The sequence below is a fragment of the Drosophila montana genome, unplaced genomic scaffold, assembly GCF_035044405.1.
Source record: "Drosophila montana isolate Dmon_TW-CO22-7 unplaced genomic scaffold, ASM3504440v1 contig_1083_1, whole genome shotgun sequence".
NCBI lineage: Eukaryota > Metazoa > Arthropoda > Insecta > Diptera > Drosophilidae > Drosophila > Drosophila montana.
This window is the reverse complement of record NW_026996074.1, coordinates 491,300-512,020: the sequence shown is the minus strand read 5'-3', so window position 1 is coordinate 512,020 and position 20,721 is coordinate 491,300. Positions and strand designations below refer to the sequence as shown.

Here is a 20,721-nt window from a genome sequence, read left to right as displayed (position 1 = left end):
AAACACGCGAATTTTTTTATTAAAATATCAGCATGGCCATTCACAATTCTTAGTTAGCTGAAACTTAACAAATTACAATGCAATATTATGAAAAATATCGTAATATTGCCCTCGTTAAATGCTAATAAAGTGCAACTTTTCCGTTATTTTTGCTGCGTTTATCAACACTAAATGGCATGCATATTCTCAGAGCAATTTTACCCTCATGGAGCTAGTGCGCATGCGGCTGATAGTAAAGCTGCGGGAGTATCGATTCATTCAAGTCTTTGTACGCATGCATATAGCAACCACCGTCACACATGCACACACACACACACACACACATACATTTAAGAGACACATATACACGTGCCTGCTTTACTTTTATCAGCAAGAGCGTAACGTTAACGGTATGAATGATAATAGGCCAAGTGGGCGCACATTACTAAATCATTTTTCAGCGATCTGGCAACACGGTTCACCGTCACAAGCATGTGGATGTGGATGAAATATCAAACAAACGAAAGATGTGGCCAAAAAGCGAGACATGAAAAAATGTCTGTATGTAAAAACAAAACAATAAAAAGCCAAAGCAAAGAGCTCACAGCGCAGAGAACACACAGCAACAGCAACAACAACAACAACAACAACGAATGACAGCAACGGAGCGGCAACTCAGCCAATGCTAACTCAGCTTGGAGCCAGAGTATTCAAACAACGGCCCCACGCTGCCAGTTTCAGTCCCAACAAAACTCTCGAGCCGTAAAGTTGTTGCAAACGTGTCAAGCGGAAACTTTAACTCCCAGTTGCATTTCGGTTAGGCGCGTTTCAGAACAGCCAGAAACAATAAAATTTGAATATTGTGTGAGTGTAGTTAACTTAATTTAAATACAATACATGTTTTAAGCTACAATAAAATGTTTTTGTTAGCTAAAATAACACTAAATTCAGCCAAACTTGTTGCATAAAACTTGTTTTCACGTGCTTGCTCGTTTACAACAATAAGCCAAAGAGCGCAACAACGAAGTGAATTCAAAAAGCAATGGATAAAACACTGCATAAATAAACAACAAAATACAAATGGCAAATTTCATGGAAAAACCTTACAAAATAATTAACAAAATACATATAGGAACTGTTTAAAGTTGTCAATTGAAATGCTTGAAACTAGCGCAAAACTGCGAGCAGCTCGCCGATCTGCGAGTGCCGCTCTTAACTTGGCTTTAACCCAAACTGATTATTTCTCTTAGATGTTGTTTTTTCTTTTTAACGAAAGGCGAACAACTGTTGGCCAAATATTTGTAGGGCTATTGCATAAAATGTGTTCAAACAAAAGCCATTTCGTTGGGTTTAACTTTTGCATGAAATGTTAGTTGTATACTCAATGCTCTCAACAGCTGGGTGTGCGCGTGTAGCTGAGCTGAAGTGCATGTGGGTGTGTTGCTATTTCAACTAAAAACTACTTAGAAAAGAAAAATTAATAAGACTCTTTAGTTAGGCTATAAACATGTTGGCACGACTTCTATGAAGTTAATTAGATTTTAATCTACTTCAAATGTGCAACAAAATATTGTATCACATTCGATCGAATTCATGAACATTTCAACAATTTGGCTTTGTTTTTTGCGGCAATGCGATCCCATGACGTAAGCGCGCTCTCAGCTAGCGCTTTGTTGTCAATCTCTTATATAGCGCGCCAATTTATTATTGGCATTTATTTTATATTTTTTCGATACCTACAATTGGTGTTCACACATATGAGTATCGCAGAAAAACTTGTTTCGAACACTCATTCTCACTATTTCATTTGAAGCGATTGGCGAAACCTTTTCCGTGAAAAAAGCAGCTTCATTTTAAAGTTTAATGCGCGGTGCTCAGATCAATCAGGTCGGGGTCGCTTTTAATTTTGTTTTTACAGCCAACCTGAAATAGAAAATGAAATCGTGTACGTGAGAAACAGATGCGCCGCTTGTGGTCCACTTTGCAGCAGAAGCTTCATAGATAAAAAATCATATTAAAAGATTAAAAATTAATGTGGCCGGCCGTCTACACGCTTGTGTCACGTTCACGTACTTCAAATTTCCTAGAAAGTTATAGCTAGAAAACCACAAAAATCTCGAAATTATCTGAACTGCAGCTGTGCAGTTGAAAGCGAGGCAATAAACCGCAGGAAATCGGCTAGCTGAGGTAGCAAAGCAATTGTTAAAAGCTCGCATTGTTCTCGCATTGATGAGTCAATGTCTGATGAGCATTTGAAAATAACAACAAGCCCAACAACAACAATAACAAGTTGAATGAGTAATTCGTTATGAACTGCAGCTGGGAGCAGCTTTTCAGTTGCCAACTGCGTGAGGCGCATGAAATTTGCCATAATTTGCAATAACAATTTGTACAATTGCTTAATGCAAACTGCTTGATCAACGACTTTTTGCAGTTGCCAAAAGGATTCGGATAAGCGGCGCTACAAAACAAAAGACTTAGGCAACGAACGTGCCCCACAATGATACATCACACAAAGGAAACTCACGGCTCCGGCGCGAGTATGGCGGCGCTTTGGCTGCTGCTCAGCGCGCTGCTAGTCACACAGGTAAGTTAGCACCAGCTCCAACATCCAGTCCAGGGGCCCCTCTGGGCTATAAGAGTGGCAGAAGTACAAAAATAATTATAACTAGTCGCGTAGTTTTCTTCCATTTCACTTTTCATTTGCATACAATACTGTTCTGGATGGGCCAGGCATAAAAACGAGGTTAACCGCGGGCTCTGACATTACCTGACCATTTTCATGGGGCACTCATAAACTCGTACAAACAACATTCGCTGCGGGCACATGAATTTTCCACGGCAATTTTCCAGGCAAGACAAATTAATGAACTGTGCAGCGGCCGCAGCTGCGGCAGTTGCTCACTTCGCCTGTTCACCAGTTCGCCAGTTTGTCAGTTTGTCAGCCTATCAATAGCTAGGCGGCAATTCAAGCGACTTGTGCGCTTGTTCTTATATTTTTCACTTCTCGAATGTGCCACTGACCGATATCCAAACTTTTACCGACCGTGGCTCTGCTCGCAAGCCCTTCTACCAAAAGCCAATTTTCAATTGACTGCGATCGGCCGTGAAATGCTCTGATTTCGTTTTCGGCTTATGAAATGGCACAAATCTATTAAAGCGACAGCTGCACAGGCTTGGCATCAATCGAAATGGGTGTAAGCCGGTCTTTAAGCAGCTGCATGTCCGCAGCGAATGTGTGTCTGTGTTTATAAGCTAGTTAGCTTCTGGCTGCGATGGAAAGCCCAAGCGAAAATACACAACAATTTATTTCAGCCGCAGGCCTTTATACAGCTTGTCTCAGCGTTCCTTGTGGCCAGTTGATTGACAGCTTAAAATAGCAAAAACTTTCAGTTTCTGCGTAAGCAGAGACATATATATAACGGGTATATTGAACTAACTATTTATTGATGTCAGCGGCCGCGTAAAATGACATCATAAAACATAAAGCACAGTGCCCAGCGCCCATGTGGGGCGTCTACAAGGCGTTTTTGGCTTGGCGACCGCAAGTGGCGAAGAGAGCTGCCTACAACTAGATGCAAACCAACGACAACTACAACAACAACATAAAACAACGATAAAAGGCAGCAATAACTATTGTTAGCTTTAGCTAATGCAAAACTCACGGAACCTTGAAGCTGAAACAACGGCAAACAAACGCAGCGAAGCAGCTTTGAATTGCTGCGAATGATGATGAGGATGATGATGAGGATGTAGATGAAGAAGGGCTTAATGTTCATTATGTGGATATTGCTATTAATGAAGATTATAATATAAGTTTACCAAGTTTGTCTTAAAGACTGCACACACACACATACACTCAAACTCACATATGAGTGCGTGTTGAATATCTGTTAAATTGAAATTTAGCTACCTTGCGGTACTTTTGTTGTTGCTGCTGTTGTTTTTGCCTCAACGCCGCTTTGCTTTTCACACTCATTAAACAAGAAACGAACTTGCGTTTTCTGTTTTTAGTCTCAAAGGTTGTTCACACAAAGACCAACAGCCGAAGAGGTGGATTTCGATATTTGGGCATCGACAGGTATTTAAAATGCGCAACGCATTCGACAACTATCGACCATGTTATTAATTATAATTGTCGCCTCAATGTAAATGCAATACAAATATTGACTTGCCTATTAGCAGAGTTTAGCGAGCAGTTGTTGTTGTTTTGCTGATATTATTGTTATTGCTGTTACGGGCCATTAAAATCCATTTCAATGTCACAGCAAACAAAATATGCTAATTTCCGAGAGACACCGAGAGACACACACACGCACACGCTCTCGTTGGGGGATTATGTATATGGCAAGTCACATATGAATATATGTATCTTAAATATATGCATGTGTATTGCCATGACGTCATACCGGTCGTTAAATACAAAAAGGCAACAAACAAAAGTAATAAAAAGTAATGAACAAGAGTGCTCTAGTCGGGAATGCCCGACTATGGGATACCCTGAACCTTCTGCTACCAACACCAAATGTAACTCGCGTAAGGCGCTCCTTTGCCTTAGCAAAGTTCCCTCTTGCGGAGTTGCAATTGTAACTATTTTTAACCAGAACAATTTTTTGAATTTGCCCTATACTCCACAGCCAAGAATTTAATTTGAACGAAATCAAGCTGAATTAAAAAAGAAGCAACATATGCCCGCCACGGAACGCAATAAATTTGTATTTGCAATTCATGGGCTTTAAACTAAAAGATACTTGGTTTGTATAACAGCAAATTTGGTGACTCTAGCTTATAAAACCTACGAAATTAGCTCAAAAATAGGGTTTCAATATCGATTTTTATCGATTAGTTGGAAACAATTATCGCAAACAAACTCGTACTTTGCGGCTACTAGAACCTACGTTCAAATCTGTAAGTCTCTAGCTCTTATAGCTTCTGAGGTCAACGCATTCGTATATACGGACGGACAGGCAGGCGGACATGGCTAGATCAAGTCGGCTATTGATGCTGACTAAGAATATATATACTTTACGGGGTCGTAGATGCTTCCTTCTGCATGTTACATACATTTGTATGTACCATTATACCCTTTTTACTCATCTTCAGGGCATAAAAAACAAGATTTTGCGCATTTGACCAAAAATGACGCGTTTTATTCGACCGTAAATATCTTCATATTGAGCGACGGTTTAGTTAGTGGGGTTTCAGAACACAATACATTATTAGCTTGGTGGTATGTAGCGAAAAGCCAACTAAAGTGCTTCGAGTCAAAGGCGAATCGGCAAGCAAGTATTTCACAAGTGTCATTTAAAGTGTTCTATGTGTGTGAGATGCCCTGCTGTTGACACTGATATAAATTTACCATAAGCATATGTCTGTATAAGAATGTAGTGCTTTTTGTCCGAAATATGAATCATTCTTTTTCGTTTCGCTGGAATATATTCTTAGAATTAAAGCTGAGGCTTTAGCAGCAACGTGAACAAAAGACTTAGGCAACAAACTTGATGATTGTTTTGGCTATTTTGATTGAAGTTCTTTCATCCCAGCCTCCTTTTATATGAATCTTTGCTTTGTGCGTAAGCTAACGGGAAAGGCCTTGTACAGCTACCCGGCATTAAAGGCATTCAAAACAATCAATTAGATCTCAGCCGGGTCGTTTGTTGTTTATTTTTTAAGCTTTTGATAACCACAGAATGCAAATAGAATATTTCTGATGCACGGCATTATGCTCTAATTAACAGTCTGCCAGCTAGTTTTTGTTATTGTTTTTGTTTTTCATTTCGCATCCAATCATATCGACCGCAAAATTGAATGCAATGAAGTGAACTCCCCGAGCTGCACCTCGCTGGGTTGTCATTCTCGTACTAACCACCGCTGGACTGGGGCAATTAGAAGAGCAACCAGTTTCTTGGCCGCACGCAACCGCCACTGGGTTAGTAGTGTGTCTGCGTCTGGAGACGATGTTACTAGTTATGGTACAGGTACTGGGTATAGGCCAGAATGCCATGCCGATTGCTATTGCCATTAGATTGCGCAGCTGAGTGTGCTGCGCAGTTAGATGCCTATGCTGGCCATAGTTCTCACAGTGAAACGAAAAAATATGAAAAGAAATATAAACAAAAACCGTGTTTATGTCATGTCAACAATCTGACCACGAAATCTATTGGCCTGTAGCATTCTGAGTTGACGCAATTTAACGCCGCGTTGATTTCGAGTGCAAATTATTTTTTAGCTGGCCACCACTTGGCAGTTGGAAGTTGCCAGTTGCCAGTTGGCAGTTTCCAGTCTAGCGTAAAATTCATTAAAATTTATGCAAAAGCGTTTGGCTTATTGGGTCATCATCACCAACAGCAACAGCAGCAGTAGCAGTAGCAGTAGAAGCAGTGGCCGCAGTAGTTGGTTCTCAGCAGTGCGCCATCGGAGAAAGTTCTTTCTTTTGTTTAGCGTCGGTTAGTACACTTCATTATTTGATTAGCTTGCATTGTTCACGTACAGTGCGGTCTGCTCTGCTTCTGCTCTTACCACTTTTTGGCCCTGTCACTCAACGCAGTCACTAGCAGCAACAACAACAACAACAATTTAGCAATTGTTTTTTTACGTGGGGTAAAAGTGGGTTTTATTTGAAACTAATGGGAAAAACCATTTGCCAGTTCTGCTTTTGTTGCATTTTTGTTTGCTGTCTCTTGAAATTTCCACTGCGCTTGTCTATTGGCCCGTCATTGGGGCTTACGCTCCCAAATTTGTGCCTCCAAACAAGCAACAAACTAACTGCTTTTGTTACTTCATGGGACCGAGTTGCTTTCAGATACTGTTTGGCAAATGATGCGCATGGAAAGTGGCGTTTATGAAAATTGCTCAGTGCCCTAGGGAATTTCGGAAAACGTTGTATGCCCCAGGGGCTTAACGATGGGATTTTCGCGTATTAAAGCGCTGAGTAAACAATTACAATTACGATGCAAAATGGTCTTAAATAAACGAATTTAATGGTAATCTACATATTTTCGACTGGCCTCACACTAGCTGCATTTTGTTACCATTTCATAAAAAATTAGGGTTAACATAGTTTCATAATTATACCACTCAAATCATGATTAATGACAATTAAATTAGAAACCCAATGTTTTACAATTATATATTTTACAAGAACTTTCTGCAGTTTCCCAGCCTTATTGTTATTGGGTTATAGCCGAGATAAATTCAATTAAAGGCAGCTTTCAAAACATTTTAGCCCATTTCAACTCAACGTAAAAAGCAGCATGATGCCCTCAGATAATCACATCAGAGAAGACGAAGAAAGTGCTTGCCAAGCTCATAAGTGGCTGCAGTTTATGGAAAAGCCATTAAACGAAATTTTTCTTTGGCTACTGTTAGACGAGAAGAACGCCAACTGGGTCTGGCTCCAAGTAAAAACCACTAAAAAAGCAGCAATTAGTAAAACACATAAATAAGCATCAAATGTTCGAGGCACATGACATGTTCTATGGAATTTTTTGTTGTGCATCAGTTAACAGTAAGAAAAAGTTACAAGACTTTTTCTCTATTGATTGCTGCTCAGAAGCAACAGGCGCAGCAGCAACAAAAGGCCATACACAAGTGCTTATTATTATATTAGAGCTACGACAGCGTAAAAGCCATACAATTGACCCCAGCGTGTGTTGAAAGGGGCTTTGCTCCGGGCACCGACAGCGGCAGCAGCAACAGCAACGGCACCACCAGCAGCAGCAGCGCCGATATCAAGTTCAAATCCGGGTCCGGCTCCGGGCTTAGGTCTGGGTCTGGGTCTGGGTCTGGGGCGGCTGAGAACGTGCAGATGGGTACGTGCCATGAAATTAGCGCGTCAGCGTCAAAACATCAATGGAACAGTGCGCCAACAATTGAAATTTAATTGTAGCGACAGCGACATTAATTGCAGTTCTTATTTTTATTATAAAGGAGCAGCGAAAAGCCCCAATGGGCTGTGCGAAAATACTGAAAACCAAAGCCTTTTGTCAGCCAACTCTCATTACATAAACGGGCAGCATCAAAAGTAGTTTTAGCCTGTTCAAAGCTCTGGCTTCATTAGGCTTTTGGTCGGGCCCAAAAACTTGACACTAAACATAAATACGGCCAACAATATGCGGCGGCTGCGACGACTGCGGCGACTGTACAGCGCCTGTAATGCGATCTGCGACCGCTTAAACGGCAATTTATGCGCTGCCAGCGAAAATACCGTGACAATTTGCAATCAGCAGCAGCTTGGCAGCCAGCAAGTTGGCGACTGGAGGCTCCAGCTTGAAGACGGAGACTGCATGCGAGTGGCCCGGCTGGTCGGTCCGGGGCCTTATGTTATAATTTACTTGGCAAGCTTTATTACTGCACAGTCGCATAGCGGAAATTCAAATGCACACAAAATATGTTGAGGCGCACAACCCCTGCTCCCCCCACCTACCGACCCCTAGGTTCTGGAGGCCGCCTTTTGTTATGCACGAGTTTCGTTTTGCTTCTAACACAAGTTGTTGTTTTGAGCTCCGGCTTTAACATTAGCGAATTTATTTGGCAACCAGTCGAAAATATGCACAGCTGCAATCGCCTAGTCGCAGTTCAGTCTCTGGTGATTGTATCGCTAAGCAACTATTGCGCAATATTAATGTTTTCCAAAAAGGCAGCAAAAGGAAACACACCCAGCCGGAATATGAGAGTGTATATGTGCTTGTATAAGAAGTCTAGCCACAATTTAAGTTAAATTAGTTGTGCGCATAAATTACAAGCATATTGTTATACTTTGCTTTGGAACGAGTATTACGGCTATGCAGTAAAAGTGGTATCGCTTTGTCAGTTGAAATGTTTGTCGAGCAACTCCACATACTTCGTAATACAGATGCCTACTTAGTGTTATTAAGCACAATTCCAATAACGAACAATTTCAATATGCTTTTAAAAACAGATCATAGTGCTCAAATTGAGAGTTTCTGACTGGGAAATATTTAAAATTCGAACATTAATGTAACACTGCGCACTTTTGCAACTAGTGTACATATGTTCCCTCAGATTCACAACGTAAAAAAAATGCATTCTTCTTATATTTCAGGGCTATAATATGGGTCTCAAATGTGCATATAGAAAGTGAAATATTCTTGATCAACTTGCCAAATTAAGGCGTCTCTAGTTCTTTTGATCTCCGAGCTATATTTAAGAAGCATGCTTCCAAATCGATACGTAAAGATAATAACTCTCGTACTCTTGAAAAGAATACTTTTACTTTTTATATTTAAGGTTTCAGCTTTGCAAAGCTTTTTAAAAGCCTGTAAGCTTTTGGTAAGCGTATATGAACTTCGATGTTGCTTGCAGATTTTGGATTTCCTTCGTATTTTATATTGCTTCTTGCAGTTTTGTCATTCTTCAGCAGTTAATTGCCTCCTTGCCGGCCACTTTCTAGTAGTAATTGCACACATTTCTGTTCCTAATAGTAAATAGTTAAAGCCGCGTCAAAAGACTTTTGGTTTGCGGCAACACGGTTTGACCCCTTGCAGCTATATAAATTATCAGTGAGCAGAGCTTAATGGCTCAGCCCGGCAACCAGCCAGCCTGTCCAGTTGGAGGTAATTCCTGCTGTGCGTGGCTGGTGCTGACTCTGATTTTGATACGATTTACATGCGGTGCGGCAAACAAGTTTGTGCTGCAAGTCTTTTGTTTCGCCAGTAATCGCAGGCTGAAAGGAATTTTATGAAAAATCACCCAAGTGTCCTGCGGCTGCGGCTCTGGCTACGCAGTGGCTAATGACTGAGCACATGAGCCAGTCCAAATCCATCAAAATCAAAGCCCTGGCTCATTGGATTTAATGGTCGCTGGTGCTCGAAGCTGGAGCAATGGCTGTGCCGTGACTGACAGCGCAAGTGTCTAATTGTGTTTGAGATTTTCGCTTTTTTTCGTTTGTTGCCTTTTTTCATTTATTTTTATTTTGCTTCTATGGAAAGCCAGCAACAATCAGAGCGTGTTGCATAATACAAAGGCCAACAGCTGGCAACAATTTTTGTTGCGATTTTAACAAGCCCAACGATAGCGAAACGAGCATGCAAAAACAATTTTAATTGACTGGCTCCGGCTGAGGCTCTGAGGCTTTGTCGCGGTCTCTGTAACTGAATGCAAAATGCAAAATTCATACAAAACAATTGCATTTTGCCAAGCGACAAATTGTCATGGGAGTTGCAGTTGGAGCAGGAGCTGGATATAAAATTGGAATTGCATTTGCTACGTGCTGTATGTGACCCTCGAGCGTTGGCAGCGCGCATTGAACTGCGCCGCCAAAAGATGTGGCTATAATTGCTAGCATGGGACAAAGGAAGCGGACTGCCTTTAACTTGGCTTAAACAATATTATGGATATTCGGGGGGCCCACAAGCGCTGCAGTTACAAAGCTATAAATTCCTTATGCGATGCAAAGTGGACGTTCCAGTTGGCATCAAACTCTAAAGTAGCTTAGAAAGTGGCACACTGGCCAACATGTTTTTGGCATATACAAGCTGCAGCTGAAATTGGGTCGATTCGTTGCTGCATTTCACTTGACGCACAGTAGCCGCAACAGAACCAAAAGCAGAGTCGACTGCAATATTAAAAGTTTTAATGACCGGGCAGTTGCCGAATTTACTGTAGATCAATATTTTCTCATTTCTCTGGTCACCTTTCGAAAGTAAATATACATAAATCAATGGGGCTTGTCAGGCGTAGGGAATTGTTTCGGCTTTCGTAAGACAGGCGCTCCGGATAGATGGCCCAGCCTGAGGGCCGACTCCCAAGAACGTGAGCTGGCCAAAAAGAAAATAGCAAGCGGCATCAGTGCGATTGTCATGACATGACTTACTTAACTTTTGTGCTGCTTATCTAGCGCCTACGGTCTGAAACGCCAGTTCCAGCTTAGCTTTGGCTTTGCAGCTGGCTGGAGCTGGAGCACAAATTCAATTATCACGACGTCGCGACGGCAACCCAAGTTGCCCAACTTGCCCAAGTTGAGAGCATGCCAATAAATTATCTTCAAGCCAAATGCCTTTGACAGTGCGCGACTGGAGCTGGACCTGAAACTGGCCCAAAACGTGCAGCATACAGCTTTGCCAGCCCGCTGTGGCCGCCAAAGAACTCAAATTCAAATAGAAACCCAAACTGGAAGCCAAAGTTCTAGGTTCCAAGCTTTCGAGTCTGTTATTGCCGTTGCCGCTTGCAATTAATTGCGACTTTTGCTGACTCGTTGGCTAACCATTAAAATTAATTAGAATTCTTGTGTTCATATGGCTCTCCATGCTTACTCAATGAGTTGGCTAAAAAAAATTTCTGCCATTTACTCCTAAGTGCGTTCCCAGGGTCCCTAAAGTAGGTCAAAGTAATTAGCAAAAACTTTATATCACTTTGTTCTCCTTTTACAGATAGCCGCACAGGAGCCGGCGGCGGTGCCCGGCGAGTTTGCGCCCCATGTAACAGCCACGTGCAAGGCGGGAACCATGAACATCAAGGTTAAATTCAGTTCCGGCTACACAGGCGCCGTCCATGCGCGAGATCACCGCACACAGCCCTGCATGGCCATGGGCGACGGCAGCGACTCGGTTGCATTCAGCCTCAACCTGTGGGCTAAGCAAGGAGCTCCAGACTATTGCGGCATATTGGTCAGCAACGTGAGTGGAAGCAATGTAAGCATAACCATTCAACGCTTTCTTAACAATATTAACCTCTAAGACTGCTAGTTCCATCAACTGATATCACATGTATTTTAAATTTTATTTTATTGCAAATCCAAAACTGATTTCCAGATTCAATTCAAGTACTCCTTTAAAACCAACTACCAGCAAACAGTTATACATTGTTCCATCCGATCCCATTCAATGGATCTCTTTTGTCTTGAAATCAAATGAAGTTAAATCAGCAAATACATTTTTAATTCAATTTTCTATTCAGAGTCAGTAAGTGTCGTATATTGAAATTTTCGTTGCCATCTGTGATTAACAAATTTTTATAAACAAAGAGAAGAAAATGATCAAGTTGTGCATATGGCTCAGTCAGTCTCAGCGTATTAGAAAAAGGTTATTCGGTTTCTACACTTAGCCTGTAAAAGTCAAGTTAAGCAGTTAATATAGCAGGCTCCCATATGCACTCATTAAATTTAAGTTTTACATTAACTTGTTATGGGAACAATTTTATGAATATGGGACAACAAAAATAATGTCAAATAGCATGATAATGATGGACGGGTATCGCATAGTCGGGCAGTTGCCTTAAGCATGCTCCACTAAGAGCTTGTCTGCGGCATGCGACGAAGCCACAGCTAGCTCCAAAAGGGCACGGCCTGGGGCACGCATGCCCATAAATTTAAGCGAGCCTCGTATCTGGTGTACTTGAGTCTTGGCCCCAAATCAAGGCAAATCAGACGAAGACGGCAACAACTAGTCGTCAGTCTATATAGTAACGATGGCAATAAAAATCAAGTTTAATCCTACGTGCATCACGGGCGTTGACAGGCGGCGGCTGCGTGTGGGTAAGCAGCCCCCAAGTTGAACAATGGCAGACAAAGGTAGTCCGGGCCCAGGCAGAGAGCCATTAGCATTAGCCAACGCCATATGTTAGCAGATATCGCAGATATAAATACACGTGTATGTGTGTGTTTTCACCTCACTCTGTGTGTGAGTGTGTGTCTGAATATAGGTGTATCTATCATATTCCAGTATGCTGAACAGTTTCGAAATGCAAATTATCAGCAAACGCGTCATGTTATAAGTTTAAGCACATACAAGTACAACATTATTAATTGCAATGTCAAATCACAAGGCTGCGCCCTGTATCCCACTTTTATAAATAAACTACAGCTGCGAGTCCCAGAATATCAGACTTACCTGCATAGGTGTAGCAGATTTATTTCAGCGCTCTTGGCCCACCTTCCGTTTGCCGGCCAAAAAGGGAGGTCCCCCATAAAATTAAATCACATTTATCGCGACGGCAGCTTTAGTTTTATTTCAGCTCTAGCTGGCTGGCAGTGAGGGTGTGGAGGGGGAGGTGCGGATGAGGGTGAGAGTAAGAGTGCCGGGCAACAACTGGAGCTGGGAGTGCCGACTGCGCGCCGGCGTCTAGCCGTGGCCCAGGCTGCCGTCGCAGACAGTTCACATGCCCAGACACGGCTTTCCACGCTTCGGCTTTGACAGCATTCCAGGCTGTTGTTATTCATGTTGTTCTCGTTGTTCGGCGTGTGCTCGGTATTTGTGTCAAAAGAATTTTTTGTGTGTACTCAAAGCTCTTGAGCAATTTCGATTCTATTTCTTGGCAATTATTTTCGTAGGGCTTTAATTGCTTTTGAAATGCCGTGACTTTGGCTGACCTTGGCCAAGCACTCCACAGACACAGAGTCAGCGTCAGACAACAGAGACGAAGTCGGAGCCCTAAGCCAAAGCCACAAGCACAGAAACTGGCCTCAGCTGGAGCCCGGGCTATGTGCAGCCTCTTTGGAGCGCCGTAATCTCTTTGATTTGGTTTTTATGGCAAAGCCCTCGCATTGCCGTACTTGGCAAAGCATGAAATTGGCGCTGACAATGGCAAGACGCCCAAGCCGCAGCCAGCCAGCAATTTAACATAAAGTTCAAGTTGTTATTTTTGCCATTGTGGGTTGAGTTTAGTATACTTGAACTTAATTCGTACTGCGAGTGGGTCGCTTTGCCAGCAAATTGTTTGCCATTATTTTATGATGGGTGTTACAGTGTGTTCTTTCTGCAATATTATTATAATTATTTAAATGTTAATTGCAAACAAACAACAAATTGTATGCCAATTTACCATTTGGTAATTTTTGAACATTGCCTCAGAGCTGTGCCGAGAACTGTGCGCCAAACCGCATCGCATATGGAAAATCAACGCAGTAATTTTCTCAACTTCTGCTTGGTTTAATAATAACTTGATAATGAGCCCATCCATTGGCTGCTGTCTATGTAGCTGTTTCACTACTGCTTCACTCCACTCCACCCCATTCCGCCTAGACTTTGCTTCACCTTGGAGCTGAGCTCGTCATTTAATCGCTCCACTCTACTTGGTTTGCCTTTTCTCGATCCTGATGCACGAGCTGGCCAACAAATTGTGACACAATTGCCACTCGATCTCTAACCAATTAATATTATTTTGCAGCTGTGCCTGAGGTATTTATATACACTTATCTAGTGTTTATTTGCTAACAGCTTCCACTAATGTTGCCTCAACTTACATACTTATATACTTTTCTAGTTTGTTGAGTCATAGGCTAAGAACACTGATCAGACTCGAACCTGGAAGGTTAAATTCATTCATAAAACTCTGACAACATTTAATACGTATATAGTAGGCAAAGATCTAAGCGCAGGCGTGGGACGTCAACCAGATAAAACAAATATAATTTTTTATATATAGTATTAAAAGTAAAACCGGTTTGTCGAGCGACTCTCAGCTGCTAAATGGGACAAGTAAAAATTGTAAATTAAACAGAATACGGATGCATATACGTACATATACGTGTGCGGGTATTTGTGTGCACATACATGCGTAATTACTATATAAGAAGCTGCCTCATCTGTTCAGATGTAGCTGCGTCTTTTTATGGAAGTTGCTGTATTACTTAATTGCTGTCAATTGCGGGTCAAGGCTATGTGACTCATCATTGAGAAACTTATATTATATAGTACTCCACTGATATGCCCTACAGAAGCTGGCTAACGACAGTTGAACAATTCCAATAACTTAACTTGCCGGTTGCATAATGATGAGCATTATGCATAATGATATAATATCTCCATTCTGTGCTAGTGCGCGCACATTCTAACAAGTTGCTCGCGTAAGTCTTTCGTATAATGCGCTTCTCTTATGCTGGTGCTGGCAGTTACATGTGGCTGCACAATTAAAACGCTAAATTATATCAAACGCCAGGCAGCATTCGAAATGAAATGCAAACATGCTATTACCGAAATGTCTGGCAAAGTCACTGAGCGGCAGCCAACTCATTAACTGGAAAGTGCAGCTATTAAAGTGACTGCAAAGCATAAGATTCAATGAAGTTCAGACGAATGGTAAACATGACCGAGAAAATTGTTAAATAAGTATGGGGCCACCTGGCTGGCCGGCTGCGTGGCTTGTTGGCTGACAGCGTCACACTTGGCGGCATTTTGCATTTCCTTGTTGTTGTTGCGGCGCTGCAATTACATCACGATGACAATTAACGTTCCACAAGAGCCACAGACTGCAGCAGTTGTAGGATCTGCCGAGGAGTCGGTCGCTATTTTTATTAGCCAATAAGCCCCATAAAGCCGGCGGTTATTAAGAGGCGCTCCCAACGCCTGCAGCTCAGTTTATTAACGTTGCTTTTTAAACCCAATCAGCATAAACGTTCTGTACACTTTTAATAACTAAAGATTTAACTCTCTACCTCTCTCTTGCTCTCACTATCATTGTCTCTCTGTCTCCCTTAGCGCACGGAGGAGCGGTCCATTCAGCTGGCGGTGCGTGTGCATAAGACTCTTGAACTGGCGGATGATAAATTTTATGTGATTACCTGTGGCAAATCGGGCTATACTCGGTAAGTTTGACTATCTAAGCACTAGCTGTCTAGACAATTGCACTTACGACTGACTACTCCTATGAAGATGGTTGTAATTTGGCCGAGCTTCCGTCAGCCAAAGTGTTTTAAGTGTTAGTAGTTTAGCCTGCGTTCGCCAATTCCAGCTTATTTCACGAAACTCGTTTTCGGCGTCGGCGAACAACACATGAAATCTAAGACCAAATTATGCTGACTGAGCTTTATATACATAAGTATATATGTGTACATGTTTACTCATAGGTGTTGCCTTTCTATAGCACATCTTATTGATTTTCTATAAAGAAGTCTATAAAAAGCGTTAAATAGAATACCAAGAAAATATTTTCACCTTTTTGCCAATGCTAGACATTCTAAATTATTTCACACGAACAACATGCTCAAATGTTGTGCTCAATTAACGGTAAATTATTTATGGTGCCTCTTAAAGATTACAATCTGGAGTTGTACAAATAATTTAATTTGCCTTTGCCTCATTTGCATAATGTCAATGACTGTGCTACAATTTTAAATTACGCAAGTTCGTTGTCTAAGTCTTTTGTACGGCTGCCGCTTGAATGAAAACAGGCCCAAACAAATAGAAAAACAATTTAGAAAAATATGGGTTTGGTAAAAAAAAATCATTTTTGCAAATTGTTGCGCTCTGTTAACTGCACACAGGAAAAAAAACCTGAAAGCCAAAAGGAAATTTAAAAAATTGACAGAAATGCACAAAACAGCAAACAAGGCAGCGAAAATTAAAACTATTCATATAATATAGCATATGTTGGTATGTCGGTTTGGTATAAAACGCAACTGTCTATAACGTAATGACCGGCAATTGCATAATGCTGCTGCTGCTGGTGCCGTTTGCTGGCTAGTGAAACTGCAAGCGAATCGCAGTGGGCAGCACTTTTGGGTCTATTGGCTGCGCTTTTAATTAGCAGGTGCAGCTGCGCAATGGGGGAAGTATGCCTGAAAAACCGTTAACTAATGTGCAACGTCCATTCCCATTCAAATTTGCAGCGATGACAATACCCATGTTGTGCTCAAGTTTCTGGAGAACGATCACCGCGTGCGTGAAACAGTATATGGACACGAGTATAAGATACGCGCTGAATTCTCCAAGCCAAACGGTGGGTAATCACAAACTCCCTTGTCTGCACTGTGTGCTAATAAAAATTCCCTTCAATTATCAGATACCTATGGTCTACGTGTGGGCAACTGCTTTGCCTTTGACAAGAAAAACATCACCCTCAAGCTGACAGATGATCGCGGGTAAGTGCGATTGACTCTTCAATCAGCTCCTGACCTGACTGCCAACTAACGGTATATTTCATGCATAGCTGCCCCTATGATGCCAACATTATGAGCCGTTTTGTGCCCACCGCAGATGGGCGTGCAGCGGAGGCTACGCTAGCCTCCATGTTCAAGTTTCCCGAAGGTAAGTAGTCGAAATCAACCAATGCTAGTCAGATCGAAAACCGAAATAATTCCAAATTGCCTTCTCAGGATCCGAGGTTCATCTCCAGTGTGACGTCATACAGTGCTATGGACGGTGCGTAGAGATCGACGATTGCAGCGAGGTGGCCTTAGCTGGTTTTACAAAGGGCAATGGCAATGGACCACGCAAGTTTGGGCCCAATGAGGAAGGTTCCAGCATTGCGGGAACAACTGTTTTTGTTTTGGATCCCGCCGAAGCGCGACGTAAGATAGAATCAAAAAATATAAATCTCAAATCAATCGAAATTAAAATACAATTTCTTAATTTGCAGTAATTTCGACAAATTGCGAGGATGGTATACGACCCAGCTGGCTGCTGTGGCTGGCCATAACCTTGGGCGTACTGTTCCTCATCATGTTGCTAATGAACATTTTCCTTTGCACTGCCATGAGCTGCAGTTGTGCCAACACAGAGGTAGTTCTGCTCTCAAAACATTTCGAATGCAAGTATTTTATACGCGTGACATTTACGACTCCTTGCAGATCATTGAAAAGGAGCCCTCCATCATCGAGGAATACGATCCTTACCGCAGCTGGCATGGCAGTCAATATGGCTCCCGTTATTCGCTACATGGCCGTGATGCGCACAAGGGTTATACCAGCGGTGGCTCGACGATACACTCAAATAGGTCTGATAGATATTAAGCTGATCTATAAACTACACACACAAACACACAAGAACACAAAAGCTCTACTCTACACTTGATATGCATCCGTTCTGCTCTTACAAATTTTTTTCTGGTAGCTGTGGAGCCAACACAGCCACACACAAACACACCGACACATATATATGTCTATATATATATAGATGTATCTTTATATAACGCATGCCCAAAAAGCCTTGTATCGTAGCTATGTATCGTATTTTGTTGTATTCGTATCTATTTTTAAATCTACTGAAGTGCCCTGAAGCCCTGTTGGAGAACAATTACAACAAAGCAACACAACTTGTGTTCACCCAAACAAAAGACATAAAAGAATGGAATGAATTTATTTCGTGCCTTGTATTGCAACTGTAATTAACCGTTGATAATTTGCATTTGTTTAAAATGATGACTAACTTTAAACCTAAACTAAACCTATCGAATAGAACGTACAATTTTCTCTGGCCCATACCCGGAAACACTAACAGTCCACTTTAAATATTTGCTAACTAAACTGTCAAGTCCTCTTTTTAAATACACCACATATTATAATTTGATAATGATTTTGTATGAAACTTATCAACAAACTTATCCAACGTACTACTTCGAAGGTCTATACCAATTGATAACGATTATGCAATTGTACATTCACGACCCGGCTCTAGACATTCCTCCACGTTGCATGGACAGCGTGCGCATCGCGGACCGCCCAGTAACATATAAAAATGTAATACATAAGTCAAAGTGTGACAGTTTTAAAGTTTAACATAGTTTAGTTACGTTTTCCCCATTTCAAGTAAGTCTCAAATGTATATAACTAAAAGCAGTCTATTAAATCTTTTCCAAATTCTTCGATTGAAATAGGCTTAAAACAAATGATGTCTCTGTAAAATACTAAATGAAAACAAATACTATATATTTCATTAAAATTTGCCTAATATTTAAATAACAACTAAACATAAGTCATTAGTCTATCATAAGTTCGAGCGAATCTGTACGAGTATTAGTGAAAAGTTATAAATAAATGTAAAAAGCCACACGCAAAATCACTAATTCGAAATGCAAAAATACGCAAGTAGCTTAAAAAGATAAGCAAACCTTTTAAGTGCGTTAAACGTGAAACTTATGAATTGTAATTAATTTAGAATAATACATAAATTAAATTTAAAAACAAATAAATTTATTGAATGAGATAATAAAGTAACAAGATAAACGAAGAAATAAATAAATAAATGTTTCTTATTTTATTAGAAACAATGCTAACTAGTTAGTTTACATACATACAAACAAGTAAGGGTAAGAACTATTTTCGTAACTGTTAGACACCAAATCTCCTTTTTTGAGTTTTGGCAATGTCATTCTTAACTATTTAGACAAAATGGTATCGATATTTTCTCAACTCAGGTAATTTAATTTAACTATTTTATATAATAATTTGAATAAACATAATATTTTTATTCAAAGCTATAAACCAATTCCCTATTTACCCATCTAAGAGGGGTAGATTTTGCGCAAAAGTGTGAAACACGAATCAGATGGCAAACAAAATAGTGGCGGGTGTAAATTTGAAAAGATAGGTATCACACTTGCGGGTGAAGTTTCGCGACTTAGCAAGCCCCTTTAACACATAGTTAACTTAGCTTAAGTGAAAAAGCCAGCTTGCTCAATCTTATCGTTTCGGCTGTGCGTTGATCATCATCCAGTTAGTCAGTCAGCACAATTCAGCACAATTCAAAGTCGGACCAAGACCTAGGTAAATGTATGTGACGAACCAGGTTCACGAACAGAACATATTACATATTACAGCGCAGACGTGTAATATAATAATTGTAATCAAATCGAAAAACAAACCTTTAGCCAGCTAAGCCGTCAGCTGTGAATATATTTCAAGTTGTATATTTATGTGATTTGCAAATGTGAACAACGCCAAAAATAATGGGTATTTAATTCTCTAAAGACATGGGCTACAAAGTTTTCTTATGCGTCCAAATCTATTTTGACTCGAACAGTAGACTAACAAAGACGAGACACAAGATTGCAAACTAAACAACGGTTGAGTGCAATTCCCTTCGGGGTGGGCGTCAGCCTATTTAAAAGGTGCTATGATGACTTAACAGAAAACCATATTTGGCGACAATATCTATCCAGTAAGATGTATGCAATGAATGCACCTAAAAACAACCCCTAAAAGTATGCAGTGCTCTCTGAATATTTAACTTAGTAACATATTTTCATCTGCTTGTTCGTATGCTTTTATTATTAATGTCGTTTTTAATATTCTAAAATGATTCCATAATATAACCAGCGAAAAAAAATTTAACGTAAAAATTAAAGCATAGTAATTACAAGCTGTGGAATTTCTAGACTAAGAAACTGTTATTTTTTTTAAATGTTTTTCTTATAATAATAATAATAGTGATATTAATTATAATAGTTGCAATAATTTGAATCGCTATTCAAAATTTTATTATTTGCCTTTTTGTATATTCAAACAAACTTGTAGAATCTGATAAATTTAGATGTCGTAACGAAGGCTATATCATCATCGTAAACTTAAAGAAAAAAATTTAATACATTAAATTCATTTAAAAAAATACAGTATTATGAAGCTATACATATTACAGCCAAACTCTGATCCCAAAAAACTTGTATATTCTCCATCAGTATCATAGCTGAGAGGCAATTCTGGGTATGCAGTAGTTCGTATGACATACACAAACTAAGAATCCTTAATTTTTTAGAACATATCCCTATTCCTCACGAAGTGCTTAAGCAGGCATAGCCATACTTTTTGATATGTAGATGGATTAGACACACAGATGGTGTTCAATAATAAATTTTCCCAAGTGTTAGGCAGAGGGAAGCTAGAGGGCAACCGTCAGAGATCGTATACTCTTGACTCGAGGACTCTTATTTTGTTGAGAAACACCAAATTGTTTATATTTTCGATTAAAATGAGTTTTGTTATTTTTTTTTCTTTTTTGTCTTACCAATAATTTAAAATTCATTTCATTTCATTTTAACATATAGAAAGAAAAAAAATCTAAACTAAATAGA

General features: G+C 40.4%; 1 protein-coding gene and 1 long non-coding RNA gene across 3 annotated transcripts; one reads left to right on the top strand and one right to left on the bottom strand.

Annotated features, from left to right (window-relative positions):
• Window positions 1-616: 616 nt before the first annotated feature.
• Window positions 617-18,862, top strand: LOC135433720 (uncharacterized). 2 transcript variants are annotated; one of them, XM_064689955.1, is made up of 11 exons: window positions 617-843; window positions 2,414-2,566; window positions 11,370-11,630; window positions 15,414-15,520; window positions 16,544-16,653; window positions 16,717-16,795; window positions 16,864-16,961; window positions 17,030-17,224; window positions 17,293-17,435; window positions 17,504-17,649; window positions 18,276-18,862. In XM_064689955.1, the coding sequence occupies exons 2-11, from the start codon at window positions 2,480-2,482 to the stop codon at window positions 18,385-18,387; spliced, it is 1,338 nt and encodes a 445-aa protein (XP_064546025.1). In that variant the 5' UTR covers window positions 617-843; window positions 2,414-2,479; the 3' UTR covers window positions 18,388-18,862. The 2 variants fall into 2 exon arrangements, with proteins under 2 accessions (XP_064546025.1, XP_064546089.1); XM_064690019.1 differs by lacking the exon at window positions 18,276-18,862 and having other exon boundaries at window positions 623-843; window positions 17,504-17,848.
• Window positions 1,664-2,743, bottom strand: LOC135433840 (uncharacterized). Its single transcript, XR_010437153.1, has 3 exons — window positions 2,691-2,743; window positions 2,507-2,612; window positions 1,664-1,902 (listed from the first exon to the last, which is right to left on the bottom strand). It is a non-coding gene; the product is annotated as an uncharacterized LOC135433840 (long non-coding RNA).
• Window positions 18,863-20,721: the final 1,859 nt, after the last annotated feature.